This window comes from Mesoplodon mirus (assembly GCF_964341445.2).
Source record: "Mesoplodon mirus genome assembly, chromosome: 11".
Lineage (NCBI taxonomy): Eukaryota > Metazoa > Chordata > Mammalia > Artiodactyla > Ziphiidae > Mesoplodon > Mesoplodon mirus.
The window spans coordinates 49,223,219-49,250,526 of record NC_138987.1 but is presented as its reverse complement, the minus strand read 5'-3'; the positions used below and the strand labels follow the sequence as shown (position 1 = coordinate 49,250,526).

The 27,308-nt window shown below is 37.0% G+C and overlaps 1 protein-coding gene across 2 annotated transcripts in view; it reads left to right on the top strand.

The window, feature by feature from the left end:
• Positions 1-23,340, top strand: part of YAF2 (YY1 associated factor 2) — a 65,942-nt gene extending 42,602 nt beyond the window's left edge. For both annotated transcript variants that reach the window (XM_082635028.1, XM_082635029.1), the window contains 2 exons: positions 21,617-21,769; positions 22,560-23,340. In XM_082635028.1, the coding sequence (XP_082491154.1) occupies positions 21,617-21,769; positions 22,560-22,797 (391 nt within the window). In that variant the 3' untranslated portion in view covers positions 22,798-23,340. The remainder of the gene's footprint in view (positions 1-21,616; positions 21,770-22,559) is intronic.
• The last annotated feature ends 3,968 nt before the right edge of the window (positions 23,341-27,308 follow it).

Here is a 27,308-nt window from a genome sequence, read left to right as displayed (position 1 = left end):
TTTTGAAATGTATATTTTAGTTAGCTGGAAAAATCAATTTTATCTAAATATTTCACCTTCAGTTACTCATAACTAAAGTCTTGCTACATTTAATTCTTTAATTGAAGAGTAATTAACATACAATAATTCTTTAATTGAAGAGTAATTAACATACAATAAGATGCACAGGTCCTAAATGTTCATTTTGACTACATTTAACTTTGAATATTAATGTGATAATATCTTTTATTTGTACTGAACTATTACTAGTGAATTGCTAAATATAGTTGATAACTATGATAACATTAAATTCTATGTTAAGAAAGTGCTTTTATAGAAAGTTAATGTAATTTTTAAAAACCGAGTTGATTTGTAGTCATTGTTGGTCTATATTAACTTAGTGGCAGTGTTTTTTAGTAAAATTTATTTGTGGCCTTGTCCACCAAAAATTTCTGCACATAGCTTCCATTTATTAGTACATAGTACGTGTTAACTGTTGTAATCCTGTGTAAGATTTTAAGTTTGTCTTCTCAAATTTCTTTTTTATTTATCTCATTTGGCCTAATATACTTCTATTCTTCCTTATACTTTCCTTTTATCAAAAAGCAAAGATCTGAAGTAGTCATTTATGCCTGCTGGTTGATTACTTGTGTTTATAAATTTGTCATTTCAACCATACGTTTGTGTTTTAGCTCTGTGTGCTAAAGTAAGCTTTGGCTATTATGAATCAGATGGGGAACTATGGGATGGAACGGAAAATTACAACTATTTCCTCAGCTGATTTGGAAAGTAAATTTAACTTAAATCTCTTAGGATCATTAGAGATAGAGGATCCTGAACTGGTTTCCTTACTGTCTTTGGAAAGAGAAGCTGGGAGTTCACTTGTGTTTGGCTGAGACATGCTAAGAGTAGAGGACATTTGTCTTTCCTAAATCAGGACTCTGTTCATCACTAGAAATTCCTTCTGTAGTCTTTTCCTACCCTCTCTTACTTTAGGTAAGCCTCTTTTTTTGTTGCATGTTTCTTTATATTTGATGTTATCATTAAACCTTAAATTCCCCTTTTCAGTTATTTTGGCATATATCATTATAATCCATTCATTCTAAGTTAATTTAGTTCACTTCTGTACAACTTAAGTTGGTCACTTACTATTTTGTGATATACTTTAACTGATTAGAGCTAAATCTGTCTTGGCAAACATGTGAATATTTATTTACATTCAGAATACTGTTTTTATTCTAAGAAATGTGATATTCTGCCCTAAACTTCATATATAGTCATTAATCCAAATTTTGGAGAACTTTACAAAGGATGAATTAAATCTTCTGTTAGCAGACAGAAGATAATAACCATTTGTTGATTACTTATGCCTCTGAAAAATGTAGTATAATGAAAAGGAAACAGACTAGCAGTGATTTATATTACTGAGCTCAATATTTTTAAAATCTTTCTAATTACAGGATAGGTATCTTTAAAAGAACATTCTTTAAATTAGAATGAGATCTCTGTGACTGTAGGCATCTTGAATTAAATACAACAAACAATCTAAAGAAAATGACAAAAGCAAATTGTATGGCATTGTATAATATATTAAAACAGACAATTTTGATCACAATTTGTGATTAACATTTTCAAAATTAAATGTAGCTGTTTTTATTATTTAGAAAGTATATGCTACAGTGATATATATATTATATAACCTATTTTTTGTCTTGAACTGCTTATTTGTATATGAATTATCAACAAAATGTGCTTATACTAGGATAATTTTCTTCTGATACTTAGAGTGGGTTTGTTTACCTTCCCTGTCTATCTGTAGCATATACCATCAGTTGGTACTTATGAAATCTCATCTAATATTAATATTAACCTAAGAAACATAATAAGAATAAAATTTCTAAGGATCTTATATCTGCTGCAAATGTTATATATTGTATATACTTTTTGTAATATATAATGTATGTAACATTTAAACATCAGATAATATATAGATAACTTGGATATATGTATGTGTTAGTACATATATACATATGTAAGGCCAAATAGGAAATGTTAAGTATGTCTCTGATATTGTGGCATCATCATGCCCTTAGGCATCAGTTGTAAACCTTGATGTCATTGCTTACTCCTCTCCTCTGTCTCGACACCCCCAAATCCAAAGAGACTTCTGAGTATTTTCCTTACATATGCTCTCTCACATAGCCCCTAAAGCCCTACTTTAGACACTTACCGCCTCTCTCTCAACTATAGTAATGATTTCTTAATGATTTTCCTTGCTTCCAGTCTGACCCTGATGCCCTTGCATTGTCAGCAGTGAGGATTCAAAAAAAGATTCAACTTTTAAACTTCTATTTCTATAACATTATGTAAAATTTCAAACATGCTAGAGAGAATAGCATATAGATTGAACTTGTGATCACTCCTTATTCCTTCAGAATGAAATCCAGACTCCAGACCACTGACTCTGTCAGAACTCTCCATAGCCTGGTTCCAACTTGCCGTTCCACCTTTGTCTCTACACGTAAGGCTCACTTTACTTACCAGCTCCTCAGGAAGGCTTTCCTGACACGTTTCTTTTCCACTCTGACTCTCCCAACTGTAGGTGTGCTCTTTTAGTATTTCCTACCCCTCATATTTATTCAACAAATATTTTTTGAGAATATACCATGTTCTAGGCCATAATTGAATTCTTCCTGACAGTTTCTCCTACTAAATTGAGGCTCCATGATGTTAGGAGCCATGTCATCTTCATCTTTTAGTCTCTTCTTACATTTAGCACAGTGCCTTGCATATAGGTGAAGCTTTTTTTTTTTTTAACATCTTTATTGGAGTATAATTGCTTTACAATGGTGTGTTAGTTTCTGCTTTATAACAAAGTGAATCAGTTATACATATACATATGTTCCCATCTCTCTTCCCTCTTGCGTCTCCCTCCCTCCCACCCTCCCTATCCCTCCCCCGCTCCCTATCCCTCCCCTCTAGGTGGTCAGAAAGCACCGAGCTGATCTCCCTGTGCTATGCGGCTGCTTCCCACTAGCTAGCTGTTTTACATTTGGTAGTATATATACGTCCATGCCACTCAAGTCCGTGCTCTAGTAAGTCTGTGTCTTTGTTCCCGTCTTGCCCCTAGGTTCTTCATGACCTTTTTTTTTTTTTTTTTTTAGATTCCATATATATGTGTTAGCATACGGTATTTGTTTTTCTCTTTCTGACTTACTTCACTCTGTATGACAGACTCTAGGTCCATCCACCTCACTACAAATAATAGGTGAAGCTTTAAAGTCAGTAGTGATCTCAACAGTTGACCTTCAGTTATTTTCAAGTAGATTATTACCTAATAAGATTATACACATGAAATTTAGAAAGTTTTTAGAATTAAAAAGCATATTTCTGTTTTTATTTTAAAAAGTAAGATAGATTGTTTAAAGTGTGGACAATATAGAAAAGGACAAAGAAGAAAATTAAAATGATCTTTGAAACCTAGAGATAACAGCCTAAAACATTTTTAACACTTTGCATTGTTTTATTCTGTTCACTTTGATTAGGTCTATTCCCATTCCTCTCCCTCTTTCATGTTCCCCTTTCCCACACCAGAAACCACTGTCTTTTCACCTGGATTTTTGGCAAACAGATTTATTATATATTTCTGTGTAATGGCATTCCAAAACATTTATTTTCTTACAGTTTCTGTGAGTCAGGTATTTGGGAGCAGCTTGGCTTGGTAGTTCTGGCCTTGGGTTTATCATGAGGTTGCAATTAAGATGTTAACTGAGGCTTCAGTCATCTGAAGGCTTGACTCAGCTGCAATATCTGCTTCCAAGACGGTGCGCTCACACTGGCTGTTGTTGGCAGGAGGCCTCAGTGTCTTGCCACGTGTACTTCCCCCTAGGCTTGCATGAATGTTCTGATGACATAGCAGCTGGCTTCCCCAGAGTGAGTGATCAAGAGTGAGCAAGATAGAAGGCACAGTGTTGTTTATGACCTAGCCTCAAAAGTCCCACTTATAGCCATTTCTGCAGTATCCGTCTGTTGGTACAAATTAGCACTGTTCATTGTAGGAGGAGCCTGTTCAAGGGCATGAATGCCAAGAGATGTGAGACCATCTTGGAGGCTAGCAGCAGTCGTCTAACCCAGCTCTGGAACTGGGAAACACAGAGGTGAAGTGAATAAACCAAATAGCTTTTAGTTTTTTCCAAATTGGGATTTTATAGTGTAGCATTACCATTTTGTTTGAAGATGACAAAGTATGAAAAACTTAAACTCTTATAAGGATGTGTTCCTAAATCATATTTTAGTAGTACCTTCACATATTAGCTTTCAGATTTTTTATATACTCAATTGTTTGAATAACCTCTAAAGAATAAGAAAAAATAAGTTTATTCTTATTCTTTGTTAATACTTATTATGTATAAGACAATGTGTTAATGTATTTTCATGCTCACAACTTTTACTCCCCACAATATTTACTTCTCACAGTTATGGTTTTATAAATGAGAAATGAGATTTTAAGTAAGACTAATAGTTATTTATAATAAGTCACATCTGTGAAAGAGATGTTGTTTACTGGATGTTCTATAGGGCTTGTGAGCTTGAACTCTAGATCAGGTTCCCCCTATTGTATATTTCTTTTCCTGCTTAATTTCTGCTAACTTACAATTATAGGTTGCTGAAATGGTAACAAGCACTGGCTTGCTCAGATAATTCTGGATGTTAAAATTGAACATGACCCCAAAATTACAGATAGTATCTTAAGCTGTTTCTTGAACTCTCAGACTCTTGATCAACTTTGTCTCACTAAAATGCTGAAAGTTTGCATATTTCAAATCGAGTCAGTGGTAAATGTAATATTAATTAACTTCCTCGTTATTTTTAGTGGGAAAGTCAATCTCTCGGTGATCAACCCCATATACCATATTTGGCTTTTTCTTAAACTAAAAATTAAATTTATTGTATTGTACCCTAAATCAACATATTCATGCTATTCAAGACTTTAAACATATTGCTCAGATACATATACTACTTGAGCAAGTCTCTAGAAATCATAGAAATGATCATTTCAGATGTTACCAGTTTCTTAAAGAAATGTAAATACTTTTTACTGCAACAGTTTATATTAAGGTGGAAAATTCAGTATATTCAGTAATGTTTTCTTTGTATAGCAAAAAACCTTATGACCATTCTGATCACATTGAATCAAAATTGGGAGGTGTATTTTTGATTGCCAGCTATACACTGAACACTAAAGCAACGTGTAGGTTAGGCAGTCAACTGCAATCTCTTTTATAGCTTGATATCTACACAAATAGCTGGTGTTCTATCAGTACTGACCCCAACCCACCTTTTGCAGCTGACATTGTGGTTCACAGTTTTTAATATAGTTTCACTCTACTGGAAGTAACTTTTCTGTAGCTTGGGATGTCAGTGATAAATCAAACAAAATCATTGATCATTTCTCTCTGAAATAGGTTGTCTATAATGATGTAAGAACTGCTTGATTTTTTTCACATTTATGGTTTTTTCCAACTGTGAAACAAAAATACCTGCTAGCATGCACATGTAATAGTATTAACTCTGCTATATTGTATGCTATTAATATTATATAATGCCCAACTATATCATATATTACAAGAATTTATGCCTTCTCCTTTCCCTTTAAACATGTCATTGACTTTGTGAATTTTTTTTAAAAAGCTTCTCTTTATAATATTTTTGATATTGAGTACAACTGTGAACTCTGCCTTTGTAGTTTTTGACTTACCTGTTTTTGGTGACAGAGTGCATTGATTTTACATCAAAGAGCATATTTTGCCCTTGTTTTATAAAAACTTACTTGGTTTGCCAGAAAAGTACTATATTTTTGAAAATAATTTAAAAGCTTTAATGCTCATGCCACTATTTGAAAGAGGATTATACTGTGATTATGAAAGGTGACAGGATGCTGGTTTGTTAAAAAAAAACAGGGCTTCCCTGGTGGCGCAGTGGTTGAGAGTCCGCCTGCCGATGCAGGGGACACGGGTTCGTGCCCCGATCCCGGAAGATCCCACATGCTGCGGAGCGGCTGGGCCCGCGAGCCATGGCCGCGGAGCCTGTGTGTCCGGAGCCTGTGCTCCGCAACGGGAGAGGCCACAGCAGTGAGAGGCCCGCGTACAGCAAAAAAAAAAAAAAAAAAAAAAAAAAAAAAAAAAAAAACAGTTTTTAGATATTTATCAGTATGCTTTCCATTCATACTTTTCTTTTCCAAGTGCTTGTGCATACACATCAATACTTGCAGATTCACTTACCTGTCATACTGATTGACATTCTGTATTCTAATGAAGCCCTGTTCAGTGAATTCTGGCATTTCTGGAATTATTTTCATCTGTACTTTTATGAGCTAAAACAACTTTTATGAGTTTGGATTATACATTACAAAATAACAAGTTTTCAGTGAAAAATCATAATTGATCTTACCTTTTAAATTTATGATTAAACCAGGCTGCCTGTGGAGCAGGCAGATGACAGGGACCACTGGTGGTACATAAACCAGGCTTTGAAAACATGGCGCTGAGCTGTTCCAGGAGCAGTTATTAAAACAGCCACAGATCTGATTATTACATAAGTAACAGGTCTGGCTGGTAAAAGGTAAAGGAGAGAGAAAAATGAAAGGAGCAGTACTGCTGCCTGGTGATGACTCTGAAAACCACTGTCTTACCCACACCAGGCCAAGAAGCAGAGGAAAAGCACTAGAGCAAGGAGTAAGGATAGACAACACAAAGTAAACTGCGTAACAAGAATAACTGACAGCACAGAATAAAGGTGAACATTACAAAGGAGTGAAAAGAAATACCAGTTGGAACAGCTGTATGAGAACATTAAGTGAAGAACAAATCAAGTATTTACTTGAGTAACCTCAAGCACAGGACAACTTGTCCCACGCTGAAGGTGCTCTAATCTGATGGGTGATTTGTTGTAGTCCCCTGGTGAGCTAAGTCAGTACCATAACCTCTATGTAATATATAAAGATTCAGAGAGCCCATCCTCCAGTATGGGTATCAGATTTTCTGTAACGAAGAATGACATCTCAATACTTGGAATATAATAGGTGTCAATAAGTATATTAGTTATCTGTTGCTGCATAACAAATTACCTCAGAATTCAGCTGCTTAAAACAACAAACATAAACTGCCTCACCGTTTCTGTGGGCCAAGAATCTGGGTATAGCTTAGCTGGGGCTTCTGACTCAGGGTCTCTCACGGGCTGTGGTCATCTAAAGGCATTGGTGGGAGAGGAATTTCTTCCATGCTTACTCAGGTGGCTGTTGGCAGGCCTCACTTCCTCACTGGGTGTTGAACAGAGGCTTCTTTGTCATGTGGGCCACTTTACAGAGGCGCTCACAACAAGGCAAGAAAAAGTGAGAGAGATGGAAGCTAGAGTCCTCTGGTAACCTGATTTTGGAAGCGGCATCAATCAATTTTGCCATATTCTATTCCTTAGAAGCACTTAACGAGGTCCAGTCACTCCCAGGGACATGAGACAAGAACAGGAATACCAGGGGGTGAGATTATTGGGGACATCTTAGAAGAAGGCTGCCTGCCACAATAGACATTTTCATGAATGAGTAAATGAATGAAGGGAAGAAGAGAAACTTAAGAAAAATTGCTTGTACTAGTAAGTCCTCCCTAAATACAGATTACTAGAAGGGAAGCTGGACCATAAAAGAGAAAATTAATCTCTGGATTAGACTTGTTTTAGCTTAAAATAGACATTTTGATCAGTAAGTACACTAGGAGTTCATCAATATCATAAAGGCTTGGAAAATATGAGTGCTGTTTTCTGTAGACTGTAACTTAACATCTTTTTAATGCTGCCAAATCTCTATATTTAGAAAAGGTAGAGCTTCTGAATTTGATGCATTTCAGTCATTGGTTCTCAGCTGTCCTGCACATTGGAAACACCTTAGAAACTGAAAAACCAAACTATCAATACAAAAGGATAACTGGGCTCTATCCCAGGCTATATAAATCACAGCTCCTAAAGGTGGGGTCCAGACAAGGATACAGTGTCTTAAAAGCTCCTCAGGTGTTTCCAATCTGTTGTCAGGTTTGGGACCACTGATTTAAGTGGCTCTTAATGGAAAGATTCAAGCATGCACCCTTTCTCAGGTTTAGTACAAATTGAAAAGGGAAATAATTTTATGAACAAACTTTCTTTATTCAACATGTATTTATTGTGTCCAGTATGTGCGTAGCACATGTGGGGGATTAAAAATATACATATAAGTAGTTTAAAACGGGACTAAGCTATACTAAGTATACTAAGCTATACTTCATGGTATATATGTATTTACTATGGTTATCGGAGACAGTCCATGTGCTGTAGGGTTTCAGAGAGAGGAGAGATGAATGTAGGCTAGAGTAGATAATGCGATTTGGAAGAGATGGGATCTGGGTACGTTAGGAAAGTATTACAAGGTGAAATGCAGTAATTTGCTTCACTTGACAGATCCTAGGGTCTGACTTGGAGAAATCTGACAGTTTAGCTAGCACTTGGATCTTATTCTGTAGGCCAGTAGCTGCACAAGAGCAACTGAGGAGCTTTGAAAAATACCTGGAGATTTTTCAGGTATTTTTATCTCCAGATAAATACCCCTGGAGAATTTTATTCAGTTGGTCTGGTTGGGGCCCAAGTATTGTAATTTTTAAAAGACTTCCTGTGATGCTGATGTGCAGCCAGGGTTGGGAAACTGCTGTAGGATCACCTAAGGTCCCTGGAAATTTTTGAGTAGGAGGGTTTCATATTCACCCATCCATTAAAAACACATTAGGATGTGTTTTGTTTTTATGCCACAGGAAGAGGGCAAACAGCGTTGAACAAAATAAAACAAGAAAAAGGTATCTGTTTACATTATGGGGGTGAAAGTCAGCTTGTATTATTTTCTGGTAGGAGAAGACAGGCAATAAACTAATAATGCATAATTTGGTAAGTAAAAACAAATGCTTTGAAGAAAATAAAGCATAATAAGGGGCCTCCCTGGTGGCGCAGTGGTTGAGAGTCTGCCTGCTGATGCAGGGGACACGGGTTCGTGCCCCAGTCTGGGAAGATCCCACATGCCACGGAGAGGCTGGGCCCGTGAGCGTCCGGAGCCTGTGCTCCTCAATGGGAGAGGCCACAATGGTGAGAGGCCCGCGTACCGCAAAAAAAAAAAAAAGAAAAAGAAAAAGAAAAGAAAGCATAATGAGGGAGACAGGAATAGGCAGAGAAGGGGAGTAGAGTTGGAGAGGAGAGTGCTACTTTATGTCAGGTTAGGAGGGATTTCCCTAACTGTTGGCATGTGTACAGAGACCTGGAAGAAGTGAGGGAGTGAGTAGGCAGAGGAGATGACAGGGGAAACGCCCAGGCAGGCACAGGCCAATTAGGTTGGGTGCTGTGGACTACACTGTGCACACACACACATACTGCCCCCCACCACCCCCCATTGTATATTGAAGCCCTAATCCCCAGTGTGACTGTATTTAGAGATAGGGCTTTTAGGAGGCAATGCAAGTTAAATGAGGTCATAAGGATGAGGTCCTAATGGGATAGGATTGGTGACCTTTTAAGAAGAGGAAAAAGATCTCTCTCCCTCTGTCTGCCATGTGAGGAGCAGTGAGGAGGCCTTCTGCAAGCCAGGAGGAGAGCACTCGGCACCAGAAGCTGAACACCGACATACCTTGATGTTGGACTTTCTAGTCTTCAGAACTGCGAGCAAATAAATTTCTGTTCTTTCAGCCACCCACTCTGCAGTATCTTGTTATGGCAGCCCTGGCCAACTAAGACTGCAGGAACAGAGGGTTCCAGAGGGGGGAGTATAGGAGATGAGGTAGGAAGAGGGACTCAATCATGTAGGGCTGCAGTCTAGAGCAAGAACTTTGGATTTTCTTCTGAGTTGCCATATACTCTGGTTGCCAGAGTATAACTAGGGAAGGGGTTTGGGTGGGGAGGAGGAACCCATTGAACTGTTTTAGGAGAGGAGTGGTATAATTTGATTTATACCTAGAAGGATCAACTGGCTGCTTTGTGGGAGAATAGTCTGTAGCAAAACAGTTGAGGAGTCAGGGACGTTAGTTATCTTTATAACTATTGCAAGGGTGGTTATCAGTGGGAGTAGTGTGAAATCATCCAAATCTAGACATATTTTGAAGGTAGAGTGGAGAGAAATTGCTGGTGAATTAGATGTGGGTGTGAGAAAGTGGGGAATGAAATATTGTGTCTTAAGTGTTTGGTCAAAGCAACTGAAAAAATGGAGTTCTATTTATTAAGATAGGAAGACTGTCAAAGAATGGAAGAATGGGAGGAGGGAGCAATCAAAATTATAAGTTATTTTGAGTTGCTACTGAATATCCAGATGAAGATGTAAGTAGGCAGTTGGTTATATAAGTCTGGAGTCTTTCAGGGGAGACACTGGGGCTGGTGATGCAAATTTTGGAGTAGCGTATAGATCAGTAGTTTTCAACCTTGTTTACACTTTATAATCAGCTTGGGAATTTTCAAAAAATTTCTGAGCCTGGTCCCACCCCTGTATATTCTTGTTTAACGTGGGGGTGGGGCTCAGGTATTCCTGTTTTAATTTGATTAGTGGTTAGGTTAAACATTTTTTTAAACAGCTTTTATTGAGGTATTATTAACATACGATATACTACGCACAAAGTGTACAATTTGATAAGTTTTGACAGATGAATACATCCGTGAAACCATCACCACAGTTAAGGTAGTGAACATACCCATCATCGCCAGAAGTTTCTTTGTACCCCTTTTCAGTTCTTCCCTACTATCCCTCCCTCCCTCCCATCTTCAGTCACTAGGCAACTACTGATCTGCTTTCTGTGTAGATTAGTTTGCATTTTCTAGAATTCTGTAAATGAAATCTTACAGTGTGTACTCTTCTATGTGGCTTCTTTAAGCATAATTGTTTTGATACTCACCTATGTTGTTGCATGTATCAGTACTTCATTCCTTTCTGTTGCTGAGTAGTATTCCATTGTATGAACTTCTTTCTTTATTCAGCTGTTGATGAACATTTGGGTTGTTTTCAGTTTTGGGCCACTACAAATAAAGCTGCTGTGAACATTTGTGTACAAGTCTTTGTGTAGTCATGTATTTCCTTCTCTGGATAAATACCTTAGAGTGGAATAGCTGGATCGTATGGATCACATTTTTTCATATGTTTCAACATGAGGGTTTTTGTATGTGTGTGTGTGTGCGTGTATGTATGTCCTTGAGGAAAACTTTCATACCCAGAAAAGATTATTCAGACACTATTTTCATTATTAAAATTAATGTTCAATTTATTAATTTCAGTTTAAATATATAGTTTATAAGATTTAGCAAAATTTAAGTTCTTTTTTCCTAGGTGTAATTATTATTATTATTATTATTATTATTATTATTATTATTATTATTTTGTAGTACGCGGGCCTCTCACTGTTGTGGCCTCTCCCGTTGCAGAGCACAGGCTCCGGACGTGCAGGCTCAGCGGCCATGGCTCACGGGCCCAGCCGCTCCGCGGCATGTGGGATCTTCCCTGACCGGGGCACGAACCCATGTCCCCTGCATCGGCAGGCGGACTCTCAACCACTGCACCACCAGGGAAGCCAGGGAAGCCCCCTAGGTGTAATTATTTTTAAAAAGCAACACAGGTTAATTCTAACGTGGAGCCAAGGCTGAGAACCATTGTACAGATGGTATTTAAAGCCAAGGATTGAATGAGAGCACCTAGCGCAGCCATTTCTCAAGCTTTTGCTTGCGTAAAAATACCCGTAGTTGGGGCAAGTTCTGAGAACTTGTATTTCTATGAGGCTCCCAGGTACTGATACCCTCAGTTGGACTGATGGACCGTACTTTGAGTAGCCTGTCCTAGAGGGTTAGTGTAGATAAAAGAGATACCTGAAGACTAAGTCCTGGCCCCTCCAAAGTTTAGAAATTGGGAAGGAGAGGAAGGAACCAGTAAATAAGACTGTAAAAGAATAGCAGGTGGGACTTCACTGGTGGCGCAGTGGTTAAGAATCCACCTGCCAATGCAGGGGACATGGGTTTGATCCTTGACCCGGGAAGATCCCACATGCCACGGAGCAACTAAGCCCATGCGCCACAACTACTGAGCCTGTGCCCTAGAACCTGCTAGCCACAACTACTGAGCCTGCGCACCACAACTACTGAAGCCTGTGCGCCATAACTACTGAGCCCGTGTGCTGTAACTACTGAAGCCCATGTGCCTAGAGCTGGTGCTCCGCAACAAGAGAAGCCACCACAATGAGAAGCCCGCGTACTGCACCAAAGAGTAACCCCCGCTCGCCGCAATTAGAGAAAGCCCGCGCACAGCAATGCAGACCCAACACAGCCAAAAATAAATTAAAAAAAAAAAAAAGAATAGCAGGTGAGGCAGGAGAAAAACGAAAGAGTGTGGTGTTCTAGAGGCTCGTGAAGATAGTTTTGCAGGAGGGAAAGCATGATAAACTCTGTAAAATATGGCTGGAAAAGACCAAGCGAGATGTGAGTTACAGTTGACTAATGGATATGGTAAAGTGATTGTTGATGACCTTGAAAGAAATACTTTTGGTAGAATGTCCAGTCAGGGCAAAAACCTGATTGAGGTGAGCCCATGAAAGAAGGGAGGAAAGTAAGTATAGACAAATCATTTGATGCTTATTGTGGAAAAGAGAACAAAGAAATGGGGCAGTGGCTAGAAGGGGATGTGGAAGTAGGGATGGGTTTTCTTTTTTTTTTCTTTTAAGGTAAGAACTATCATAATGTGTCTGTATGCTGACAGGGATAACTTAGAGAAGGAAATATGGTTGGAGCAGGAGAGCAAGAGGCCAGTAGCAGGAGTGGTGTCCTGGAGAAGGGATCCAGTTGGCATATAGAGTCATGGCCTTAAATAGGAATACGGAGAGGGAAGTTAGAGTGTATGGGCATGGATGGCAGCTTGTAGAAATGTTAATTAAATAGCTTCTGTTTTCTCTGAAATAAGAATCAAGGTCACCCCATAATAAATAAACAGAGCACAATAAAAGTTTTGTTCAGTACTCTCTCCTCAGTGCTTAGAACAGTGGTTTGAACGTAGTAAGTGCTTAGTAAATGTTTGTTAAATAAATGAATGTAAGGAAGAGTAACCCTGGATTGGAGGGGAGGAGACAAGGAGGCAAGTGAGGTAGCGCAGAGGTGGCTGTCGGGTTAGGCGAGAGCAGTGCTCCTGGGAGTGATGAGGGAAACTGTTCCAGTCATATGGAAGAAGAAGTGAAAGGACTTGATTTTTATTTGGCTAAGGGGAAGGAAAGGTTGAGTATGACCTGTTTGTAGCTCTGGAGCATGTCCTTAGTCTTTCAAATGAAGTGGACTGTGATGTTGTTCAATGATTTGAGGGATTTTTCAGAGACTTAATTGCTGAGCACTCCAACCTAGTTTGTATAAAGCTGATGTAGTCATCTATTTTGTCTGTACTTACCAGAAAGTATCTCTGTAGCTGCCAAGGAATCAAGTCTCTCCTGCCACCACCTCCCAGGAGTTTAGGGAAAATTGTGTTCTGGGCGTCTGCGGAAGTGTTAGATGTTGAAAATTAAATGTATGTAGACCTTGGAGTAAGAACGCTTCAAAATACTCAACATAGATTCTTGAAATGTTGAAGGATACTATTCACTGCATTCTATAAGCAAACTAAGGCAAGTGACGAGAAAGAGTGCATTGAACCTGAGGTGTAAATTTAATTAGTTTAGTGTGAATACCTTGGGTCAGCAGATTTTGAACTGTTTTTCTCAGAGCCACACCTCAGGGCTAACTGGGAGATGCACGGATGAGCACTGAGCGGATGGGGGCTGTGGAGTCTCCACATCAGCTTCAATAGAAGTTAGTTTGTTTTCAGTTTTATACACTGAGATTCCTCGTAAGATTTTATTTGCATGGTGATTCTACTGCAGAAACAATAACAGAAAGCATTTGAGTATCACTAGTGTAGGTAACATTTGAGTTTTGCTGGTAAGTCAGATAGTGCTGGTTTTATCAGAGTAGATTATTTCATTGTTTGGAGGTGGGGAAAACCACTTAGAAAGGCCTCTTTTATCCTTTGATTCAGTCATCAGTTTTTATGGAAAGCAGTCGTACCTTAAGCCCTTCATTTATTTTCATGAAAAAGGAAGTAAATGGCTCAAAAGCAAAATGACATCAGCAAATTTTTCAAGACAGTGAATCCTTGAAAGTTGGCACCTAGTTAAATCAGGGGTTTACACAATTGATTTATAGTTGTATTTATGCATCATATTTAACTGGTATTTATAATTGTTAATATTAAGAGACATTTATTGAGCATCTAATACACGTAAGATCTACTGTACTAGGTGTTGGGGATACAGAAACAGGCAAGATGTGATCTTTTCCCACGTAGGGGTTAGAGTCCAGATGGGGAAATAGAACACAGCCATAAAAAGATCAACAGCATTGCAGAAGAGCGTAGAAGACCACGACTTTGCAGAGCTGCTGCAGGGGTTCCACAGATATGTGATGCACATTTCTTTTTAAAATATTAAATAACCCATTAAATAAGTGTCCTATGCACCAAATATTAACGTGCACAGAAGGAAGACGACCACTAAAGCTCATTAATTTATTTTGTAGATTAATTCACTCTTTTTTTTTTTTTTTTTTTTTTTTTTTTACCATTTCAAAATAAAGTAGCAGATCCTTTATTTGTATTTCTCGAAGCCGTTGAAAAAAGTCACGTAGCACCAGCAACACGTTTTGGCCATCATTTTCCCTCTTCCACCTCTGCCCTCCCGGAGGAGTTTGGCCCCCAAGTCAACACTCCTCACACCTCTCCAGGCCCCACAACAAAGCAAACCCTGTTTCAGCGGTTCTTCCTAACTTCCTTTCCTTCTGATTCTTCATCACAAAATCTCAAAAATGGATCTATCAGATAAGATCTACCTCAGGAATCCTGGGAAGGGAAGATACATTGAGCAGGCCAGGCCATAGAAAGCACTTCCCAGGGCCTGGGGAGGAGAAATCCAGGGAATTCATGCTGAGTAACTTACAGCCCTTCATGCTTGTTAATAGGCTGCATGGTGCTAGAGCTCTCTGAACCTTCAAATGAGAATATCCTGAACGAGTTTTTCCACAAAGTCAAGAATCGTTACGTGAACAATGTATCTTTAAGAACTTAAGAAGGGAATATGGTTTCTCACGAGGTGAATAGTCATTCAACAGAAAGGACTTTATCATACAGTATTTTGTGACCGTGAACCTGAACCATCTTTGTTTTATCCTAGGATTAGGACAAATGATGGATTTCTTTCATCTTCACTGATATTTGGCATCAAAATTTATTTGATACGATTCATAAGTGGACAGATGCTGAAGGGTAGGGATGTATACCTAGTCTGGAAATGGCAATGTTTGATAATTTTGGAACAAGGAATGGCTGTCCCCTTTTCAAAAAATTGTGAGCCATCAGGGTTTTCAAAGTAAAGTGTTTTGATGATGCAAGTGCAAGAAGTGGAAGTAAAGATAAGCCACAGTCTATTAGAGATGTATTTGAAATCAGGAATCACTCACTGTTTACAAGATTAGATATGTTCCTAGGATTAGGCCTAACAGCTGATGAGGAATTAGTTACATTAATCTATATCAGGTCTATATACCTTCAAATGGAATAAAAAATTGGGTTTAACTACACTGTAAAGTCTTATTAAAATTTTTAATATTAATTGTTCCTTTGTTTCTTATTTCTGTAAATTATTCATAAAATGACTTAAAAGGGGGGTGGCAGCCCATGGTGATGGCTGTTTTTCTTGGTGTGCTGACAGTTTAAACATGAACTAAAGTGCTTTCCACCCTGTAGTAAGTCCTCTGTCTAATTTTTAAAATCACAGCACACTGTTTTTTCCTTCTTAGGGCTTCTGACAAAAGTTACTTTTATTTAGTTAGTTTCCTTTTGTGCGGCTTCTATCCCATGCACTAAGCAAACTCTGTGAGGGTGAGCACTGTGTCTGTTTTGTTCATGGTGAGTCTCCGGCACCTTATCTAGTGCCTGACACGTGTTAAGTGTGTAATACATTTGTCAAACCGGGGGCTTGCTTATAAAAATCTTGCTTGGTTAGATTTCTGGACTTTTGTTAGCAGTGTATTAGCAGACTCACAACAGGTTTGGGTTTAGTTCAGCCTTTTAACTCATTGAGATTTATACTGCTTCAATTTACTATGTATATTTTAGTGTTGGGAAGCAGATTGCCTCTTTCTGAGCTACGAACAATGCTGCCTCCTTTAGAAAAGAATCAGCAATGGTTTTGTATCGTATTTGTTTTGCCTGTCCAACTTGACAAAGCTAAATTGTTGTGATGAGGTTAATCAAGCTTAAAACATTTTTCTTATAGTATTTAGCATACAGGATTTTTGTTGTGGGGTGGAGGGGAGACACACAGTTAGAAACTATATCTGATGAATAATAGTTAACCGGAAATGGTTGTTGAAATGTTCCCCCCCTTTTTTCATGTCACAGTAAGTCAACAGACCTGCCACACTTTACACAGACAGTCTGTTTGAACTATTTATGAAGGATACGTAGGGACACATAGGGATCTCAAAATTTTGGAACACCATATTTTACAAGTTACAGCTAATAATGACGTATGTGAACAAGTAGATGACAATAGAGTGCAGTTGGGATATGTCTGGATAGCACTGGATGACCTTTTTGTCCTCCTTATCGCAGAACCTTTAGCATTGTAGGGGTACTGTCAAAATCATGAATGACAAATCGCTCAACATAAAAAAGGCACACCTTGTAAATAATACCCTGCCCCTTATATCCTAAGTTAACTATCTCCCGCCTCTAAAATTCCCTACTATCCTCTAGATTTTTCTCACTAAGTAGAAAAAGGATCACAGTTAAACTTTTTTAAGATCCCTAGAGCTAGGAGGGCTTTCTTTTTAATAGAGCATGGTGAAGGTGAGTCACTTTATGATAGGGTACAAAGATCGTCATAAGCTGTGTTCCTCCTGCCTTCGTTGAAGAATCTTTAAAACTCATTCAGGCCGTTAGAGAGCAGCAGAGAACTTTATTTCAATAGTTAAGCTTCATGGAAACACATATTTTGTGCTTCTTTTCTCCCAAAGTTGAACCAGATCAAATAATCCTAGAAGAGAAGAGCAAAGTTGTTATCTTTAAGTGAAAAAAGAATGAATTACTACACATTTAGGAAAATTTAGGATAAAAAGAGAGAGAAAGACATAACAACTACTGAAAAACAAAAATAATATTTTTCTTGAGGCAGAAGAGAACCACTATAGAAAATTTGTTAGTGATTAAAAACTAACAAAATCAACCACAAACAATGCCACATACAGAAATTACTGGTTGCTTATCAGAGCACTAGTCTCACATTTCCACTTGTCCAAAGGGACACCTTTGCTTAGATTTTATAAAATCCACAAACCCAACATGACCAGCACCATCGTTTATAGTATGAAGTGGTAGTCTTCTAGTTTGTCTCCAGACTGCAGTCTCTCACCTGACCAGGTCAGCTAATTGTTCTTTCTGTATTGGTTTTTACCTTGTAAGAGAGTGTACATTTACTGAGTATTTTGTTCTTACCACTGAGAAGAATTCTAGATTCATAACTTGTTTCAAAATGTTAATTTAGGGACTTCCCAGGTGGGGCAGTGGTTAAGAATCCACCTGCCAATGCAGGGGACATGGATTCGAGCCCTGGTCCGGGAAGAACCCACATGCTGTGGAGCAACTAAGCCCGTGTGCCGCAACTACTGAGCCTGTGCTCTAGGGCCTACATGCCGCAACTACTGAGCCTACGTGCTGCAACTGCTGAAGCCCGCACACCTAGAGCTGATGCTCTACAATGAGAAGCCTGTGCTGCGCACTGCAACGAAGAGTAGCCTCCACTCGCTGCACCTAGAGAAAGCCCCCATGTAGCAACAAAGACCCAACACAGCCAAAAATAAATAAGTAAATAAATCTTAAAAAAAATGTTAATTTATTTAACTCTCCTCGTGGTTTCATGGAGCAAATCATGCTGTACTGATATGCTTTCATTTTCAGATTTTTTTTTTTTTTTAATTTTTGGCTGCATCAGGTCTTCGTTGCTACACGCAGGCTTCCTCTAGTTGCAGTGAGCAGGGTCTGCTCTCTGCTGCGGTGCACGGGCTTCTCATTGCGGTGGCTTCTCTTGTTGCAGGGCACGGGCTCTAGCTGCATGGGCTTCAGTAGTTGTGGCACACGGGCTCAGTAGTTGTGGCTCGTGGCCTCTAGAGCACAGGCTCAGTAGTTGTGGTGCACGGGCTTAATTGCTCTGCAGCATGTAGGATCTTCCCCGGGCCAGGGATTGAACCCATGTCCCCTGCATTGGCAGGTGGATTCTTAACCACTGCACCACCAGGGCGTTCCCTCATTTTCAGATTTATGGGCCATATAAAAAGGGAAAATGATTCTAGGAAGATTCTGGAGAGAGAAAACCTGTTAAATATGAAAAAGACTTGGCAGCAGTTGTAAGATCCATGAAGCTGGGGAATTAGGATTATCCCTTCTCTCACATAAAAGTGGGAGTGATTGAGGAACTGTGTCACATAATTGATGGGCACCAACTTGGAGACAAATGCTGGAGGGGTGGGGGAGTGATTGATAATGTTATAAAAATATTCTGTACCTAACCACAACACAATCGTTGTATTCCTAAAAAGCTGATCAGAGAATCCATGATTAAGACATTTACATCTTATGGGAAAAACAGCACTGAGTACTGAGGTTATTAATGAATCTAGAAAAACCTAGAAAAATACTCAATTTTACTTAAAAAAGGCAGCACTAAATAAAGAGAATATAAATTATTATATATCTTAAGTTAGTGATAATGGCCTCTAAATAATTAATGTCAACTTATTGCTAGGAATTTCAGGATTTCTACTCTAGAATGTAAATTTATTTTAATGTTCGCAATTTTCTTGTAATTTAGTTTAACATTTTTATAAATTCATTTTGCATTAAATTTTGGGACGAAGGGAACGACAGTACAAACTATAATAAAGGATGTTGTCAAACCTTCATTTGTTATGGCAGGAAGACATTCAGAGACCCATAATACCTTAGGAGACAAATGATGACTATCCCTCAATTCCATTGTATAGCTTGGAGTGACTCTTAATTTTAGGTGACTCACTGTTCACCAGGCACTAGTCTAACCAAACCTTTTCACAACCTGTCACACCTTTGAACTTTCTTTCTCTTTCCATATTCCAGCATAATTAAAAGAGGAATTAATTCTTGATGCTCTTACTTTTCACTGCTTGTTTACGTCTGTGTAGTGAGTGGTTGATCCTGGTCCGTGAGTAAGCATCGAGACAGTATTCCTTGTCTTTTAAAACATCTTCGTTCCTCATTAAACCTGATTTTATCATTCATTCATTTTTCAACGAATATTAAATATCTAGTATTTTTTCAGTACTGTGCTAGGTACTAGTTATCCAGTGGTGTATAAACCTGAAGCCATCCCTTTCCTTGTGGAGTGTATATCCTAGATGAGGAAACAGACAGTAACTCCTTCCTTAACACTCCCTCTATTCCTTACTTTATTATTTTTTTCCGTAACATTTATCAACATCTGAGACTTTATTTTTTGTTTGATTTCATCCACAGAACGTTGGTTACATGAGGACAAACAAGAATTTCTGTATGTTTTGCTAAAGGAATATTTTTTGGTTGAGAAGTGAGAAAGGCACGTTTAATTCGTCACCACGTCCCCTTGATTCTGCTTCTTCAGCCTGTCTTTAAATAACCCCACTGCTGCTTCCTTTTAGTTCAAGCCCTTTTTATTTTTACCTGATCTATTAAAGCAGCTTTCCCTGCCTCTGTGCTACCTTTCCCCTCCAGATTGCTACCAGTAATCTCTGTAAAATTCAAGTCTGAATTTCTTCAGTGATCTGCTGTCTTTTAAAGGTAAATCAGACTCCTTTGCTTTTCATTGTCGGGTTCCTTCCTATCTGTCCAGCCTTTTTTTTTTTTTTCTCTGCCACTCCCTGCTCTCCATCTCAAACTTTATGCTGCAATAGTATCAATATATTGCACTTCTTCAAGCTTCTCTGCTAAGTGTGGTGGCTGGACCACAGGCTTCCCCTTAACTTGGAAGCTATTTAGAAATGCAAATTTTAAATAGGCCTGAATAAGAACCCTGGGAGCAGAGCTAAGCAAGCTAGACGAGATTTCCCAGTAATCCTGATGTACCTTAAATTTGAGAATCACTACTTTAGTCCTTTTTTTTTTTAAAGTTCATTTCCTTAACAAGCTCAGCCATTAATTACCATACTTTCAATATCATTTTCATTTGTGTAACTCTTAATTTACATCACTGACCCTGGTATCTGTGTCAGTCCTGCTTTTTAAACTGTGTATTGGACATCTTTCCTGGATATCCTTCCTGTATTTCAGACTCTGTAGGTTCTAAACAAAATTCAGTACCCGTCTATTAAGATGTTTTATTTACTGCGTTTCCTATTTCCTCCTTCAAAGGTTTCCTCCTTGCAGCTTTGAATCCTAGATTATGCAGTATTTTCTCTTTGCTTTCTATTTTGTCTTGCTTTAGAGAAACAAAGGAAAAGATTTTTTAATAACTCTACTGACCAAAGTAGGGTCAGGATTTTCCAAGCAACAGATTACAGTTGTTTATAGACCATCTGTTAAAATGTATTTTTTTAAATGTATTTTTATCTTACTCTTCTTTGCTTTTTCCTTCCCACCTTTTTTCCCTCCTCAATTGTCTTTCTCTCTCTCTCATTTTAAGAACTTAGAGACCATTTACTTTGAATCTTGACCTCAGCTGTCCACGTTCAACCATAAAGCTGGAGGCATCCTTGACCCTGGGCTAATAGAGTGACAACTTGTACCAAAAGTGACAACTGGTACCAAAAGTGACAACTGGTACCAAAGATTGTAGTCAGGCAACATTTCATCTATCTCGGCACAGTTTCTGCAGTAGGTTCTCAATAAATGTTTTTCTATTGAGTAAGTGAGTAAGTTAGGCAAGTCTCAAAGGACTGGACAGATCTCCAAGGTCAAAAAACCACAGTGAAATTGTGGCTGGATACATAAGGAACCTCAAAGATTTGAGCAGTAAGAAGTGAGAAATTTTGACACTCAAATATTTATTCAGTGAATAAATGAAAGATTTTAAAGAAAAGAATAGCCATTGTAACAGATGGTGAGGTATTTCCTTCTCTGAGAGAAGAGGGATAAATTTAACTTTTATTTCAGTGTGAACTTTCAAGTTTAATTTTAAAAATTCGTGTTTATTTATATGTGTGCTTCCCCATAAGCACAGTTTGATATACATTTTTAATAATTTTTGTGTCGATTTATGTAACAGTTATATTTTAATGGTTTGACCATATATCTTGGGCTATAACTTTTAACTGTTATTATAGTTCTATTTTTGTTGGATAGGAAAGACAGTAATGTATGTGTGTGTATATATATATATCTGTTAAATTGCACATCTGAATTACCTTACATATGAGAAATTTTTATATGTGAAATCATATATCTATTCTCATAATTTGAGCTATTCTCGCATAAAAAATACTTTCTTAAATTATAGTAATAAAAAAAACTTTCTTTTTAACATGCACACAGGAAACCTCGGCCTGTCTCCCAGTTGGTTGCACAGCAGGTTACTCAGCAGTTTGTGCCCCCTACACAGTCAAAGAAAGAGAAAAAAGATAAAGTAGAAAAAGAAAAAAGTGAAAAGGAAACAACTAGCAAAAAGAACAGTCATAAGAAAACCAGGTAAATTTAGAGTGTTTTAATGGCACTTTTGACGTAATAAAATTAACCATTTAATACTGTCTTTTAACATCAATATATAAAGTATATAAAGTAGAAATAAAAGATTTCATCTCTTTTACTATATCATGAAAGTGTTTTTCTTAGTTGAAGGTATATTAGAAATTAAACACAGAGGCCACAAATACAAGCTTAAGTGTGAGGACACTTGCTGTTTTTTGTTTTTGTTTTTGTTTTACTAGATTACAAGACATTTGTGTTTGAAATGTTTGTTTTTCACTCATAAAGCCAGGAGTGATGTTCACAATACTGAACAGATATTTGCATGAGCTTTAACCAATCAAAATGGTCATGGGTCCAGGCAGAACAGACAGTCATGACGCTCTTACATAAGTGCACATCAGTGGAGTAACAGCCCTGCATATAACTCAACCTTAGCTGTTGTCAGCTTCCTCTGTGATTCAGCTATATCACTGCTGTTCTAAAACATTTATTTTAGTAAAATTGATAAGCTGTCTGCAAAATTATGATAAAGCTATAAAAGCACATTTAAGAGAACATTACTCTCAGAGTTTTTTGTCATGTTGAGGAAGATTCAGGAATGATTGGCTTGATCAATGTTAATGATTTCAAACATTTAATTATATTTTTGTGGCTAGTTACACATGAATATAGAGCTTTAAAGATAGATGTATTTGTTTTGTTATTTTTACCTAATTTAATATGCATTACATGCTCAGAAAGTTGGTAGAGAGAAAAGCTAGTTTAAAATTTTATCATCTTTTGTGTTTAGGCCAAGATTGAAAAATGTGGATCGGAGTAGTGCTCAACATTTGGAAGTTACCGTTGGAGATCTGACAGTCATTATTACAGACTTTAAGGAGAAAACGAAGTCACCGCCCGCATCTAGTGCTGCTTCTGCAGATCAACACAGTCAGAGTGGCTCCAGTTCTGATAACACAGAGAGGGGAATGTCCAGGTCATCTTCACCCAGAGGAGAAGCCTCATCATTGAACGGAGAATCTCATTAAAGTTTATTTTCTCCAATTTCCTAGTCACTTCTGTCATACCATGCAAATACACAGATTATGCCAAGAAGTACCACATTTTCATGACAAACATACTCATGCACAATCCATAATTTGCATTTTACATAAAATAGAAATTTGTTAGATTTTATTGCAATCTATGCCTACCAAACATTTCCAGACTTAACATTTTGGTCTCCACAGTTAAAGGTGCCATGAAAATGTGGTTGAATTACTCATTATGCAGTGTTATTGGTAAGTCTATTTTCACTTTTAGTTTAGTGAATTCTAACACATAATTCTTGAATTCTCTACTATTGGCATGTAACGAATTTAAATTTTTATAACATAGTGCAAGCTGCCTAAATATGTATTATTTGAGAATTGTGAAACAAATAGTTATATGTATACAAGTCAAAAATCAACTTAATCAGCTGTTGATACAACAGAATTTTCTTAATGGTTATCCTCTTAAATACACCTGCTGGTACTTGGTGTGGTTAAATAGGAAGATGGTTATTAAATAAAGAATTTGTATGAACCATTGCCAATGTTTTTGACACATTTTACTAAATTATTGTTCCTGAATTATGTTTTAGGTTTTATCTGTTTTTTGGGGGGTTTTTTGCTTATCTTTCAAAACATTCATTTATTGTAATGTTTACTAGCAGACTAGTAAACAATAAAACATTGATTACTTGGCTTTATAATTCAGATTTAGTGCTATTGTCATTGAACACTGGTATTTTCTGTATTATATAGAACATTAAAATTCAAGTAATTATAAGCATTTGGCAAAAACAGAAGAGAAGAAACCTGTCATATTTTGAAAGCTGCAGTTTTGGAAAAGCTTTAACTTAATAGTTTTATCACTGTTTCCTTGCCCCAAACTTATCCAGGGTCATAGAAGTGTGAATCTAATTAATACAGAAATGGGAACTGTTGCACAGAACTGAGAAATAACTAATCTTTAATCAGTTTAATTGGCCTCTTATTAAATATAACAATTCTTATAAAAATTATAGTACCCTATTTTCAGAAACAATTGCCAGTTTATGCATTTATCAATATCCTAAAATTTAAGAAGTATTTACAGCCCCACTTACTATTATGTAAATTTACCAATAAAATATTTTTATGACTACAGATTTTGCATTTTTGTTTACAACTAATAAAAGTGTTTTTTGTTGTTTCTAAAAATCCAACTTAGAAACCACACAGTACTTAAATTCTAGGGTCTCCTGCTTTCTCTTAGCCATTTGTTTAATATGTATTCACCTATAGGAGACTTTTGAACTATAAATGAACTTTAAATCATAACTTGGTTACAGAATATCACATAAAAACATCATGATAGCATTTGAAGGAAGAAATAAAACTGTAGACCCTGACAGTTGTGATATTTGGTGGTTTCATGTGGTAATGTAATTTTCTGTTTAATTGCAGTACTTTTTACAGGCACAATGGTACTGTCTTTTTTGTAAGATGCAAGTTGTGAAATACAGTTAATTGCATACAGTAAAAGTCTGTGATTAAAACATTTATATACCTCATTCTTTAGTGTTGTTAAATGAAAGAATTTTATTTGTTTTTAAGATACTTTCAGTGGAACCCCAAATGACTGGTATGTTCTTTTAAAACATGAAAAATTTTTTCTCTTATTTTATTTTTCACATGTTCCAAATGTTTTATATATATATACATATATATTCATTTTTAGACATAGTAAAAACTACAAGTACTAACTGTAATAGGGAAAATATTCTAATTTTTAAGTCAAAATTACTCTTTGGAGGTACTGGGTCTTATGATGATGATCAAATACTTTCTGGATATATTTTAAATGGACTGCAAGAGAGAAAAATCTGACAGAAGATGGGATTTTACCTGAACGGGGCATAGTCATTCTAAATAGTAGGGAGACAGCATGGAATTTGAGAATGCTAACTGATGGCTGGCATTTGAATCTCTGTTGTAGAACCTAAGTGAGCTTGAGTAAGTCATTCAAGGTCATTTCCCGTCTATTAAACAGGGATAATGGTAATCATATCTAACTCATAGGGTTGTTGGGAGGATTAAATGTCAATCCATATAAAATTCTTAACAACTACCTGACACATACTCTATGCTCAGTAAATGTGAGCCTTTACTATCTTTATAGGTAAAATCCCATTACAGAAACATATTTTTTTCCTTAACAAAAATTGTTTTCATGCCTTCTTGGATGCCCGAAAGGAATTGTGTTCTGTAGGTTAAACTGAATTTTTTACATCAGATGTTTGCTCTGATCCAGACCAGCTGTCTTTCTATAATTAAAGAACCTGATGGTATGCAGTATGAGACAGGAGAAATGAGCTGAGTTGGCTACTTTGATATTTTGTTTTCCTTTCATTAATCACAGTTATCTTTACCTGTCTTCATTTCACCCTACCTCAAATACACTTCCAAACCAGGAAACAGACTCAAATTCCATAAATACACCTAATGTTAAAATATGCAAAAAGATTCAGAGCCTGGGCTTAGGGTATATTTTTAGCTCTGGTTCATCAACTTACCCTATGGTTTTAATAGTGGGTTCTTTTAGCCAAATTCTATACAAAAAGAGCATTTGGATGTTTTTCAGAGTTTATTAGCTTATTTTGATATAAGTAAGAGTGAAGATATAATTTGAGGCATACAAGAATACATATTCTTAAACCTTTTATATTACACAGTAGAAATAGTTGACTTAGTAACTTAAAGGTTTTATTTTTATTAAATGCTTTCCTAAAATTATAGTGATGACTGTAGACGAAGTGAAAACATTAAAAAAGGAAGAAAAACCTTTGCTTTTCTAAGTTGATAACATTTATTACCCTTCTTTTAGAAAGAAGTTCTTATTGCCTGAAAAGAATATAGTTTATTCATATTATATACATTCATGCTGAGTGGTCTAGACGTTTTAGTTTCCACTGAAACCCTTATTTTACTTATTTTCTTGGTCTGCCACATCTCTTTTCTGGAATCTTTTGAAGACCTGAAGTAGGAACTGGGCCATTGATAGAAATTTCTGTACTGTACTTTGAAAATTAAGTGCAAACAGAAGAGTGAATGTGTGTGTAAGAAGGGTAATCATAAATCATAATCATAATCGACTTACTATCACTGGCTCCCCTCTTCAACCACAGGCACCTGCAGGTGTCTGGAACAACTGAAATGTAGAAAACCTGAAGTGTAGAAAAGTCATCAGTGACAAAAATAGCTGAAGAGACAGTGAAGATTGCAGAATACAGGATGTGACTGATCATTTGTGAAAGCAGAAGGAAAAGAACACCCTCCCTGGCTATTGAGAGTGATGAAAAAGAAGATGCCCTAATAACAAAGGCAAGGAAGGATAGAAATGGGAAAAAAATGAGGGAGGAGGAAGGAGAAAAAGCAAAGATAGTAGCAGAAATTAGAAAATGGGGCATTGTGTTGTAGTCGATGATAGAGAAGAATCGCTCAGAAGGGAGAGAGAGAACAAATAGAATGTATAGCATCTCGGTCTCTTGAGAAAATTTTAGAAACATGCTATGATAAATCATCTTTGTAATGACTCAGTCATTAAGTTTTCAGTTGTGTTTAGTAGACTGTTTACTAGAGCAGCAATATGTGTAATCACTACAAAAGGATTTTCTTCAAAACCAGTTCATTTTTAGAAGTTGTCATAGAGATCTACCTTGAATTATATGAACACTTTACCTTCCTGAATGCACAGCCCTGCTAGCCCAGATAATTTAAATGTTATGTTTTTAATGTGGCTTTGTGTTTAGCCAGTGCAGATACTCCAGCCTTTGTGGAATGGGCCAATTCTGGAGCATATGAAATGCCACGATAAGACTAGGTACTTACATAGAAAAATCAAGTAGAGCTCTGAAAGCTTTTAGTTCTCTGGGACATGTTTCATGTTCTGAATTGTTTTTCAGTGGTGATTTCATTCCTCCCCATCAGTAGGAATTGTAGACTGTAGTAGCTATTTGACTGCTGTAATACTTTCAGTATTTTCCTGATCTAGATTTTCTTTATGTCAGTTTTCAATTCAGTGAACCTTTATTGAGTATGTTTTGTGTGCTAGGCACTGGTCTGGGGGTTGGTTGCAAAGAGGACAAAGATGTGGAACTCACATCTTAGAGGAGAGATCTGTAAATACAAATGCCATCATTTCAACAATAAAAATACATATAAGATACAGAAGTAACAGAAGAGGGAGTGCTTGCCACCGTTTTTTGTTTTTTTTTTTTTTTTCTTTTTCCTTTTTTTTTTTTCCCCCTAGAAAATTCAGCTTGGCCTGAGTATCCACTGTAAGTCCACAGTGGAGATGTTAGGATCTCATCTTGATAGCTGCAGCTGATAATGTTGGGTGTCACTAGTAATTTTAGCCAGCTACCATTTCATTACTCCAGTTTGAATTTTCAAAAGTTAAAGACTTTAAGGCATGTAATGTGAGATTATCATTTTCCTACACTAATTTTTAAAAATTAGTGAACAGCTGAATG